At 43.5% G+C, this 13,602-nt stretch overlaps 1 protein-coding gene across 1 annotated transcript in view; it reads right to left on the reverse strand.

Annotated features, from left to right (window-relative positions):
* The window catches only part of LOC121554136 (pyruvate carboxylase, mitochondrial-like), a 72,906-nt gene that overhangs the window by 14,132 nt on the left and 45,172 nt on the right, over positions 1 to 13,602 (reverse strand). Inside the window, exons 13-14 of the mRNA XM_045206541.1 lie at positions 7,868 to 7,939; positions 3,833 to 3,940 (exon numbers count right to left, since the gene is read on the reverse strand). Coding sequence (XP_045062476.1) covers positions 3,833 to 3,940; positions 7,868 to 7,939 — 180 coding nt within the window. The remainder of the gene's footprint in view (positions 1 to 3,832; positions 3,941 to 7,867; positions 7,940 to 13,602) is intronic.

The following is a 13,602-nucleotide window of genomic DNA, read 5'->3' on the forward strand; positions in this document are numbered from 1 at the left end:
TAGGCTATGTATGGTATAACGGCACAATCGTTATTTTAATGCATAATATATTTTAATATGCGTATGGGGTGTTTTGAATTAATCGTCACCTCAGAAAGTCCTATCCATTTCATTGTTAGGCTTTGAAGCAACATCCACAACGACCATGTTTTCACACTCAGTTTTCAACTTGATGTTGAACTTCTTCCTTTAAGATTGATCAATCAAAAGTGAGGTGAGTTTTAAAAGCACGTTACTGTTTTGATAATTGTTTGATGTTGATTCTCGATTGCATTTGCATTGATGTCAGAGGAGTGGTTAGAGGGGACAATAGAGCGCTGAGTATCAGGGCCATTAGCGACCTGATGGAAGACCAGAGTGCAAGAGGAGATCACCTAGACTCAACGGCCATGTGGAAATTTACTGCGAGTCACTTACTCATGACTCATGACTCACTTACTTTACTTACTCATGAGTCATGTGTGGCGGTAATACGGTCACCGCAAAAGCCCTGTGTGTGTGTGTTGTGTGTGTGTGTTGTGTGTGTGTTGTGTGTGTGTGTTGTGCGTGTGGTGTGTGTTGTGTGTGTGTGTGAGAGAAAGTCCCAGTAAAGCTCTAAGTTACACTACCAGTCAACAGTTTGGACACACCGACTCTTTCAAGGGTTTTTCTTTATTTTTACATTTTTTTACATTGTAGAATAGTAGTGAAGACATTAAAACTATGAAATAACACATATGGAATCACCAAAAAATATAAAAATATATTTGAGATTTGAGATTCTTCAAAGCTTTGCACACTCTTGGCATTCTCTCAACCAGCTTCATGAGGTGTGCATTAAAAGTTAATTTGTGGAATTTCTTTCCTTCTTAATGCGTTTGAGCCAATCAGTTGTGTTGTGACAAGGTAGGGGTGGTATACAGAAGATAGCCCTATTTGGTAAAAGACCAAGTCCATATTATGGCAAGAACAGCTCAAATAAGCAAAGAGAAACGACAGTCCATCATTACTTTAAGACATGAATGTCAGTCAATATGGAACATTTCAAGAACTTTGAACGTTTCTTCAAGTGCAGTCGCAAAAAACATCAAGCGCTATGATGAAACTGGCTCTCATGAGGACCGCCACAGGAATGGAAGACCCAGAGTTATCTCTGCTGCAGAGGATAGGTTCATTAGAGTTAACTGCACCTCAGATTGCAGCCCAAATAAATACTTCACAGACTTCAAGTCACAGACACATTTCAACATCAACTGTTCAGAGGAGACTGCGTGAATCAGGCCTTCATGGTCGAATTGCTGCAAAGAAACCACTACTAAAGGACACCAATAAGAAGAAGAGACTTGCTTGGGCCAAGAAACACGAGCAATGGACATTAGACCGGTGGAAATCTGTCCTTTGGTCTGATGAGTCCAAATTGAAGATTTTTGGATCCAACCGCAGTGTCTTTGTGAGACACAGAGTAGGTGAACGGATGATCTCCGCATGTGTAATTCCCACCGTAAAGCATGGAGGAGGAGGTGTGATGGTGTGAGGGTGCTTTGCTGGTGACACTGTCTGTGATTGATTTAGAATTCAAGGCACACTTAACCAGCATGGCTACCACAGCGTTCTGCAGAGAAACGTCATCCCATCTGGTTTGGGCTTAGTGGGACTATCATTTGTTTTTCAACAGGACAATGACCCAATACACCTCCAGGCTGTGTAAGGTTTATTTTACCAAGAAGGAGAGTGATGGAGTGCTGCATCAGATGACCTGGCCTCCACAATCCCCCGACCTCAACCAAATTGAGATGGTTTGGGATGAGTCGGACCGTAGAGTGAAGGAAAAGCAGCCAACAAGTGCTCAGCATATGAGGGAACTCCTTCAAGACTGCTGGAAAAAGCATTCCAGGTGAAGCTGGTTGAGAGAATGCCAAGAGTGTGCAAAGCTGTCATCAAGGCAAAGGGGGGCTACTTTGAAGAATCTCAAATGTAAAATATATTTAGATTTGTTTAACACTTATTTGGTTACTACGTGATTCCATATGTGTTATTTCATAGTTTTGATGTCTTCACTATTATTCTACAATGTAGAAAATAGTCAAAATTAAAGAAAAACCCTTGAATGAGTAGGTGTGTCCAAACCTTTGACTGGTACTGTAGTTAGTACATAAAGCTATAAAAGCCATATGTGTTTCTGAAGCCACTGTACCTCATGGCCCCAATACAAACAACTCCTGTTCCCCTAGTGTGCCCCCCTCGTCATGGTGCTTGTGTGCGTGCGGTGTGTGTGTGTGTGTGTGTGTGTGTGTGTGTGTGTGTGTGTGTGTGTGCGTGTGTGTGACTCTGAGGGGGGACGCCACAGCAGACAAACAACAAAGTTTGATATTTTCTTCTTTGACTGGAGGCTACTGCTTCTCTCAGGAGGGATGGAGGGAGGGAGGGAGGGAGGGAGGGAGGGAGGGAGGGAGGGAGGGAGGGAGAAAAAGAGAGAGAGATGGAGAGATGGAGGGAGAGTTGTAGATGGTGTTGAAATGCACCATATTTAAAAGGGGAAATCTGGGATTGGTGCATATAACTTTTATATTAATATGTGAAGGGTGACCACTTTGCTGTTGTTTGAATCCCAGATTGTCCCTTTAACTGTCAATATTCCCCAAATCTTTCTCCCGTACTACCCCTTTCTCTCTCGGGGAGATACTGACCAAAGTGGGCAGTGTGTTTGTGTGTAATGTGTATGTGTGTGTGTGTATGCGTGTAATGTGTGTGTGTGTGTGTATGCGTGTAATGTGTGTGTGTGTGTGTGTGTGTGTCTCTGTGTTGTGTATTAGTTGTTATCTTCCAGGAACTTATTCTGCTCTTTCTGCTGATAGTGGAAAGATACTGTAATAAGGGTGCTACTGTAATAACGGTTCTACTGTAATAACAGTGCTACTGTAATAATGGTGGTACTGTAATAACGGTTCTACTGTAATAACAGTGCTACTGTAATAAGGGTGCTACTGTAATAACGGTTCTACTGTAATAACGGTGCTACTGTAATAACGGTTCTACTGTAATAACGGTGCTACTGTAATAACGGTTCTACTGTAATAACGGTGCTATTGTAATAACGGTGCTACTGTAATAACGGTGCTACTGTAATAACGGTTCTACTGTAATAACGGTGCTACTGTAATAATGGTTCTACTGTAATAACGGTTCTACTGTAATAATGGTGCAACTGTAATAACGGTGCTACTGTAATAACGGTTCTACTGTAATAATGGTGCTACTGTAATAACGGTTCTACTGTAATAACGGTGCTACTGTAATAATGGTTCTACTGTAATAACGGTTCTACTGTAATAACGGTGCTATTGTAATAACGGTTCTACTGTAATAATGGTGCTACTGTAATAACGGTTCTACTGTAATACCGGTTCTACTGTAATAATGGTGCTACTGTAATAACGGTTCTACTGTAATAACAGTGCTACTGTAATAACGGTTCTACTGTAATAACTGTGATACTGTAATAACGGTGCTACTGTAATAACGGTGATACTGTAATAATGGTGATACTGTAATAAGGGTTCTACTGTAATAACGGTGATACTGTAATAACAGTGGTAATGTAATAACGGTGCTACTGTAATAATGGTGATACTGTAATAATGTTTCTACTGTAATAACGGTGCTACTGTAATAACAGTGATACTGTAATAACGGTGCTACTGTAATAACGGTGATACTGTAATAACGGTGGTACTGTAATAACGGTGGTACTGTAATAATGGTGATACTGTAATAATGGTGATACTGTAATAACGGTGATACTGTGATAACGGTGACGTGTGTACATCTCCCCCTTTGTGAGTGTGTGTGTTACCTTAGTCCTGAATGGCTCGGGGAAGCCTCCGTGCGGAATCCCAATGTGTCCTTGTAGGAACTCCACCACGGACAGAGGGAAGGACAGCTCAGCAGCTCTCTCCTCCACCTGAAGCACAACCACAACCACAATCACAATCACAATCACAACCAAAACCACAACCACAACCACAACCACAACCACAAGCACAACCACAACCACAATCACAATCACAACCAAAACCACAACCAAAACCACAACCACAATCACAATCACAACCACAATCACAATCACAACCAGAACCACAACCACAATCACAACCACAACCACAATCACAACCACAACCACAACCAGAACCACAATCAGAACCACAATCACAACCACAACCAGAACCACAACCACAGTCACAATTACAACCAGAACCACAATCACAACCACAATTAAAACCACAACCACAACCACAACCAGAACCACAACCACAATTACAACCACAACCAGAACCACAATCAGAACCACAACCACAACCACAATTACAACCAGAACCACAATCACAACCACAATCAAAACCACAACAACCAGAAGCACAATCACAACCACAACCACAACCATAATCAGAACCACAATCACATCCACAACCAGAACCACAACCAGAACCACAACCACAACCACAACCACAACCACAATTACAACCACAACCACAACCACAACCACAACCATAATCACAACCACAAACACAACCATAATCACAACCACAACCAAAACCATAATCACAACCACAATCACAACCACAACCACAATCACAACCACAATCACAACAACAACCACAACCACAATCACAATCACAACCACAACCATAATCACAACCACAACCACAATCACAACCAAAACCACAACCACAACCACAACCACAACCATAATCACAACCACCACCACAACCACAACCATAATCACAACCACAAACACAACCATAATCACAACCACAACCACAACCATAATCAGAACCACAATCACAACCACAACCACAATCACAACCACAATCACAACCACAACCACAACCACAATCACAACCACAACCATAATCACAACCACAACCACAACCACAACCAAACATAATCACAACCACAACCACAACCATAATCACAACCACAACCACAACCATAATCACAACCACAACCACAACCACAACCACAACCACAATCACAACCACAATCACAACCACAATCACAACCACAACCATAATCACAACCACAACCATAATCACAACCACAACCACAACCACAACCACAACCACAACCATAATCACAACCACAAACACAACCATAATCACAACCACAACCAAAACCATAATCACAACCACAATCACAACCACAACCACAATCACAACCACAATCACAACAACAACCACAACCACAATCACAATCACAACCACAACCATAATCACAACCACAACCACAATCACAACCAAAACCACAACCACAACCACAACCACAACCATAATCACAACCACCACCACAACCACAACCATAATCACAACCACAAACACAACCATAATCACAACCACAACCACAACCATAATCAGAACCACAATCACAACCAAAACCACAATCACAACCACAATCACAACCACAACCACAACCACAATCACAACCACAACCATAATCACAACCACAACCACAACCACAACCATAATCACAACCACAACCACAACCATAATCACAACCACAACCACAACCATAATCACAACCACAACCACAACCACAACCACAATCACAACCACAATCACAACCACAATCACAACCACAACCATAATCACAACCACAACCATAATCACAACCACAACCACAACCACAACCATAATCACAACCACAACCACAACAACCACAGTCTCAACCACAACCACAACAACAATCACAACCAAAATCACAACCAAAACCACAACCACAACCATAATCACAACCACAACAACCACAATCACAACCACAACCACAACCACAATTACAATCACAACCACAACCACAATCACAACCACAACCACAATCACAATCACAATTACAACCACAACCACAATCAAAACCACAACAACCAGAACCACAATCACAACCAGAACCAGAACCAGAACCACAACAACAACCACAATCACAACCACAACCACAATTACAACCACAACCACAACCACAATTACAACCAGAACCACAACCACAACCACAATTACAACCAGAACTACAATCACAATCACAACCAAACCACAATTACAACCACAATCAGAACCACATTCACAACCACAACCTGAACAACAACCACAATTACAACCACAACCAGAACCACAATCAGAACCACAATCACAATCAAAACCACAACAACCAGAACCACAATCACAACCCCAATCAGAACCACAATCACAACCACAACCAGAACCACAACCACAACCAGAACCACAATCACAACCACAATCACAACCACAACCAGAACCACAATCACAATTACAACCAGAATCACAATCACAACCACAATCAAAACCACAACAACCAGAACCACAATCACAACCACAACCACAACCAGAACCACAATCAGAACCACAATCACATCCACAACCAGAACCAGAACCAGAACCACAACCAGAACCACAACCACAACCACAACTACAACCACAACCACAACCACAACCACAACCATAATCACAACCACAACCACAACAACCACAATTTCAACCACAACCACAACCACAACCACAACCACAACCACAACAACCACAACCATAATCACAACCACAACCACAACCATAATCACAACCACAACAACAACAACCACAACCACAATCACAACCACAACCACAATTACAACCACAACCACAATAAAAACCACAACAACCAGAACCACAATAACAACCACAACCAGAACCAGAACCACAACAACAACCACAATCACAATCATAACCATAACCACAATTACAACCACATCCAGAACCACAATTACAACCAGAACCACAACTACAACCACAATTACAACCACAACCAGAACCACAATCAGAACCACAATCACAACCACAACCAGAACCACAACCACAATCACAATTACAACCAGAACCACAATCACAACCACAATTATAACCAGAACCACAATCACAACCACAACCAGAAAAACAACCACAATTACAACCACAACCAGAACCACAATCAGAACCACAATCACAACCACAATCAAAACCACAACAACCAGAACCACAATCACAACCACAACCACAATCAGAACCACAATCACAACCACAACCAGAACCACAACCACAACCAGAACCACAATCAGAACCACAATCACAACCACATCCAGAACCACAATCACAATTACAACCAGAACCACAATCCCAACCACAATCAAACCACAACAACCAGAACCACAATCACAACCACAACCAGAACCACAATCAGAACCACAATCACAACCACAACCAGCACCAGAACCACAACCAGAACCACAACCACAACCACAACCACAATTACAACCACAACCACAACCACAACCAGAACCACAATCACAATCACAAACACAACACAACCAAAATTACAACCAGAACCACAATCACAATTACAACCACAACCAAAACCACAATCACAATCACAATCACAATCACAACCACAATTACAACCACAACCTGAACCACAATCAGAACCACAATCACAATCACAACCACAACCACAACCACAATCACAATTACAACCAGAACCACAATCAGAACCACAATTACAACCAGAACCACAATCACAACCACAACCACAATTACAACCACAACCAGAACCACAATTAGAACCACAACAACAACCACAATCACAACAACAACCACATCCAGAACCACAATCACAACCGCAATCACAACCACAATTGCAACCCCAAGCACAATCACAATCACAATCACAATCACAACCACAAGCACAACCATAACCACAATCACCTTCATTCACCTGTACCATTTACATGTACCAGGAACGGTAGAATGGTGCTGGGAACAATAAACAGACAAAAATATAATAGTGAATACTAGACAGAGGTACACATGATACATACCTCCGCTCTCGTCAGGTTGTTCTGGACCATGAACTGAGCCAGGTCTCCTACGATCTTAGAACTGGGAGTCACCTAGAGAGAGAGAGAGATGGAGGAGGGGGAGAGAGAGAGAGAGAGAGAGAGATGGAGGAGGGGGAGAGAGAGAGAGAGAGAGAGAGAGATGGAGGAGGGGAGAGAGAGAGAGAGAGAGAGATGGAGGAGGGGGGAGAGAGAGAGAGAGAGATGGAGTTAAAACAACAACTTTTGAACTAAAAACTTGTTCATTCAAACAAACGCACACCCACGCACACACCCACACGCACACCCACACACACACACCCACATGCACACACCCACATGCACACACCCACACGCACACACCCACATGCACACACCCACACGCGCACACACCCACACGCACCCACAGCCTCAATTCAGTTATTCAGTGCTAAGTCCTATGGGACCCCAGTGTTAATGATGGGACCTCAGTGTTAATGATGGGACCTCAGTGTTAATGATGGGACCTCAGGGTTAATGATGGGACCTCAGGGTTAATGATGGGACCTCAGGGTTAATGATGGGACCTCAGGGTTAATGATGGGACCTCAGTGTTAATGATGGGACCTCAGTGTTAATGATGGGACCTCAGTGGTAATGATCCGACCTCAGGGTTAATGATGGGACCTCAGGGATAATTACAGGACCTCAGGGATAATGATGGGACCTCAGGGTTAATGATCCGACCTCAGTGTTAATGATGGGACCTCAGTGTTAATGGTGGGACCTCAGTGTTAATGATGGGACCTCAGTGTTAATGATGGGCCCTCAGTGTTAATGATGGGACCTCAGGGTTAATGATCCGACCTCAGGGTTAATGATGGGACCTCAGGGATAATGATAGGACCTCAGGGATAATGATGGGACCTCAGGGTTAATGATCCGACCTCAGGGTTAATGACCTGACCTCAGGGTTAATGATGGGATCTCAGGGTTAATGATGGGACCTCAGTGTTAATGATGGGACCTCAGTGTTAATAATGGGACCTCAGGGTTAATGATGGGACCTCAGGGTTAATGATGGGACAGCAGTGTTAATGATGGGACCTCAGTGTTAATGATGGGACCTCAGTGTTAATGATCTGACCTCAGGGTTAATGATGGGACCTCAGGGTTAATGATGGAACCTCAGGGTTAATGATGGGACCTCAGTGTTAATGATGGGACCTCAGTGTTAATGATCTGACCTCAGGGTTAATGATGGGACCTCAGTGTTAATGATGGGACCTCAGGGTTAATGATGGGACCTCAGTGTGAATGATCTGACCTCAGGGTTAATGATGGGACCTCAGTGTTAATGATCTGACCTCAGTGTTAATGATCTGACCTCAGGGTTAATGATGGGACCTCAGTGTTAATGATCCGACCTCAGTGTTAATGATCTGACCTCAGGGTTAATGATGGGACCTCAGTGTTAATGATCTGACCTCAGTGTTAATGATGGGACCTCAGTGTTAATGGTGGGACCTCAGTGTTAATGATGGGACCTCAGTGTTAATGATGGGACCTCAGGGTTAATGATGGGAACTCAGGGTTAATGATGGAACCTCAGGGTTAATGATGGGACCGTAGTGTTAATGATGGGACCTCAGTATTAATGATGGGACCTCAGTGTTAATGATCTGACCTCAGGGTTAACGATGGGACCTCAGGGTTAATGATGGAACCTCAGTGTTAATGATGGGACCTCAGGGTTAATGATGGGACCTCAGTGTTAATGATCTGACCTCAGGGTTAATGATGGGACCTCAGTGTTAATGATCTGACCTCAGTGTTAATAATGGGACCTCAGGGTTAATGATGGGACCTCAGGGTTAATGATGGGACCGCAGTGTTAATGATGGGACCTCAGTGTTAATGATGGGACCTCAGTGTTAATGATCTGACCTCAGGGTTAATGATGGGACCTCAGGGTTAATGATGGAACCTCAGTGTTAATGATGGGACCTCAGGGTTAATGATGGGACCTCAGTGTTAATGATCTGACCTCAGGGTTAATGATGGGACCTCAGTGTTAATGATCTGACCTCAGTGTTAATGATCTGACCTCAGGGTTAATGATGGGACCTCAGGGTTAATGATGGGACCTCAGTGTTAATGATGGGACCTCAGTGTTAATAATCCGACCTCAGTGTTAATGATCTGACCTCAGGTTTAATGATGGGACCTCAAGGTTAATGATGGGACCTCAGTGTTAATGATGGGACCTCAGTGTTAATGATCTGACCTCAGGGTTAATGATGGGACCTCAGTGTTAATGATCTGACCTCAGTGTTAATGATGGGACCCTCAGTGTTAATGATCTGACCTCAGTGTTAATGATCTGACCTCAGGGTTAATGATGGGACCTCAGGGTTAATGATGGGACCTCAGTGTTAATGATCTGACCTCAGGGTTAACGATGGGACCTCAGGGTTAATGATGTAACCTCAGTGTTAATGATGGGACCTCAGGGTTAATGATGGGACCTCAGTGTTAATGATCTGACCTCAGTGTTAATGATCTGACCTCAGGGTTAATGATGGGACCTCAGTGTTAATGATCCGACCTCAGTGTTAATGATCTGACCTCAGGGTTAATGATGGGACCTCAGTGTTAATGATCTGACCTCAGTGTTAATGATGGGACCTCAGTGTTAATGGTGGGACCTCAGTGTTAATGATGGGACCTCAGGGTTAATGATGGGAACTCAGGGTTAATGATGGAACCTCAGGGTTAATGATGGGACCGTAGTGTTAATGATGGGACCTCAGTATTAATGATGGGACCTCAGTGTTAATGATCTGACCTCAGGGTTAACGATGGGACCTCAGGGTTAATGATGGAACCTCAGTGTTAATGATGGGACCTCAGGGTTAATGATGGGACCTCAGTGTTAATGATCTGACCTCAGGGTTAATGATGGGACCTCAGTGTTAATGATCTGACCTCAGTGTTAATAATGGGACCTCAGGGTTAATGATGGGACCTCAGGGTTAATGATGGGACCTCAGGGTTAATGATGGGACCGCAGTGTTAATGATGGGACCTCAGTGTTAATGATGGGACCTCAGTGTTAATGATCTGACCTCAGGGTTAATGATGGGACCTCAGGGTTAATGATGGAACCTCAGTGTTAATGATGGGACCTCAGGGTTAATGATGGGACCTCAGTGTTAATGATCTGACCTCAGGGTTAATGATGGGACCTCAGTGTTAATGATCTGACCTCAGTGTTAATGATCTGACCTCAGGGTTAATGATGGGACCTCAGGGTTAATGATGGGACCTCAGTGTTAATGATGGGACCTCAGTGTTAATAATCCGACCTCAGTGTTAATGATCTGACCTCAGGTTTAATGATGGGACCTCAAGGTTAATGATGGAACCTCAGTGTTAATGATGGGACCTCAGTGTTAATGATCTGACCTCAGGGTTAATGATAGGACCTCAGTGTTAATGATCTGACCTCAGTGTTAATGATCTGACCTCAGTGTTAATGATGGGACCTCAGGGTTAATGATGGGACCTCAGTGTTAATGATGGGACCTCAGTGTTAATAATCCGACCTCAGTGTTAATGATCTGACCTCAGGTTTAATGATGGGACCTCAAGGTTAATGATGGAACCTCAGTGTTAATGATGGGACCTCAGTGTTAATGATCTGACCTCAGGGTTAATGATGGGACCTCAGTGTTAATGATCTGACCTCAGTGTTAATGATGGGACCTCAGTGTTAATGATCTGACCTCAGTGTTAATGATCTGACCTCAGGGTTAATGATGGGACCTCAGGGTTAATGATGGGACCTCAGTGTTAATGATCTGACCTCAGGGTTAACGATGGGACCTCAGGGTTAATGATGTAACCTCAGTGTTAATGATGGGACCTCAGGGTTAATGATGGGACCTCAGTGTTAATGATCTGACCTCAGTGTTAATGATCTGACCTCAGGGTTAATGATGGGACCTCAGTGTTAATGATCCGACCTCAGTGTTAATGATCTGACCTCAGGGTTAATGATGGGACCTCAGTGTTAATGATCTGACCTCAGTGTTAATGATGGGACCTCAGTGTTAATGGTGGGACCTCAGTGTTAATGATGGGACCTCAGTGTTAATGATGGGACCTCAGGGTTAATGATGGGAACTCAGGGTTAATGATGGAACCTCAGGGTTAATGATGGGACCGTAGTGTTAATGATGGGACCTCAGTATTAATGATGGGACCTCAGTGTTAATGATCTGACCTCAGGGTTAACGATGGGACCTCAGGGTTAATGATGGAACCTCAGTGTTAATGATGGGACCTCAGGGTTAATGATGGGACCTCAGTGTTAATGATCTGACCTCAGGGTTAATGATGGGACCTCAGTGTTAATGATCTGACCTCAGTGTTAATAATGGGACCTCAGGGTTAATGATGGGACCTCAGGGTTAATGATGGGACCGCAGTGTTAATGATGGGACCTCAGTGTTAATGATGGGACCTCAGTGTTAATGATCTGACCTCAGGGTTAATGATGGGACCTCAGGGTTAATGATGGAACCTCAGTGTTAATGATGGGACCTCAGGGTTAATGATGGGACCTCAGTGTTAATGATCTGACCTCAGGGTTAATGATCTGACCTCAGTGTTAATGATCTGACCTCAGGGTTAATGATGGGACCTCAGGGTTAATGATGGGACCTCAGGGTTAATGATGGGACCTCAGTGTTAATGATGGGACCTCAGTGTTAATAATCCGACCTCAGTGTTAATGATCTGACCTCAGGTGTTAATGATCGGACCTCAGGGTTAATGATGGGAACCTCAGTGTTAATGATGGGACCTCAGTGTTAATGATCTGACCTCAGGGTTAATGATGGGACCTCAGTGTTAATGATCTGACCTCAGTGTTAATGATCTGACCTCAGGGTTAATGATGGGACCTCAGGGTTAATGATGGAACCTCAGTGTTAATGATGGGACCTCAGTGTTAATGATCTGACCTCAGGGCTAATGATGGGACCTCAGGGTTAATGATGAGACCTCAGGGTTAATGATGGGACCTCAGGGTTAATGATGCGACCTCAGGGTTAATGATGGGACCTCAGGGTTAATGATGGGACCTCAGGGTTAATGATGCGACCTCAGGGTTAATGATGGAACCTCAGGGTTAATGATGAGACCTCAGGGATCTAGGTAATAGAGGAAGCTAAGCTCTTGGGATGAGGCTCTTGGTACCCTACTGTGTGTGTGTGTGTGTGTGTGTGTGTGTATGTGTGTGTATTAGTGTGTGACTCATCAGTTCCCCATATTCCCATCATCCTATAGTTGAAACAGTAACCAAGCACTATACTATATAATGAATTCTGTAAAGACAGCTATACCTTCTGTCATGACTTGCCCTCATGGGCTGAGGATCAAAGATTCCGGCTAGGCAAAGGTTTGAACACCCCATTTCCTGGGGCCAGTTTTATGACCGGTCGTAAATTCCTTGCAGAAACTTTATTTTCCGTGCCATGCAGTGTTGGGAGAGGGAATTTCACTGTGAGACAAAGTAAGTCTTCCCGCCAAGACTCCAACATCCAAAAGTGGATAATGAAACAATATTTCTACTTAAAAGAATGTGGGAAATGGTTGGTGGGGACTTAAAGAACAATCATGTCAAATTCGTTACTATGTTGTGATGTCATTAAAGATGGTGGAACAACATTACTGTATCTCTGGGGGGTACA

This window comes from Coregonus clupeaformis, chromosome 3, assembly GCF_020615455.1.
Source record: "Coregonus clupeaformis isolate EN_2021a chromosome 3, ASM2061545v1, whole genome shotgun sequence".
NCBI classification, from domain to species: domain Eukaryota; kingdom Metazoa; phylum Chordata; class Actinopteri; order Salmoniformes; family Salmonidae; genus Coregonus; species Coregonus clupeaformis.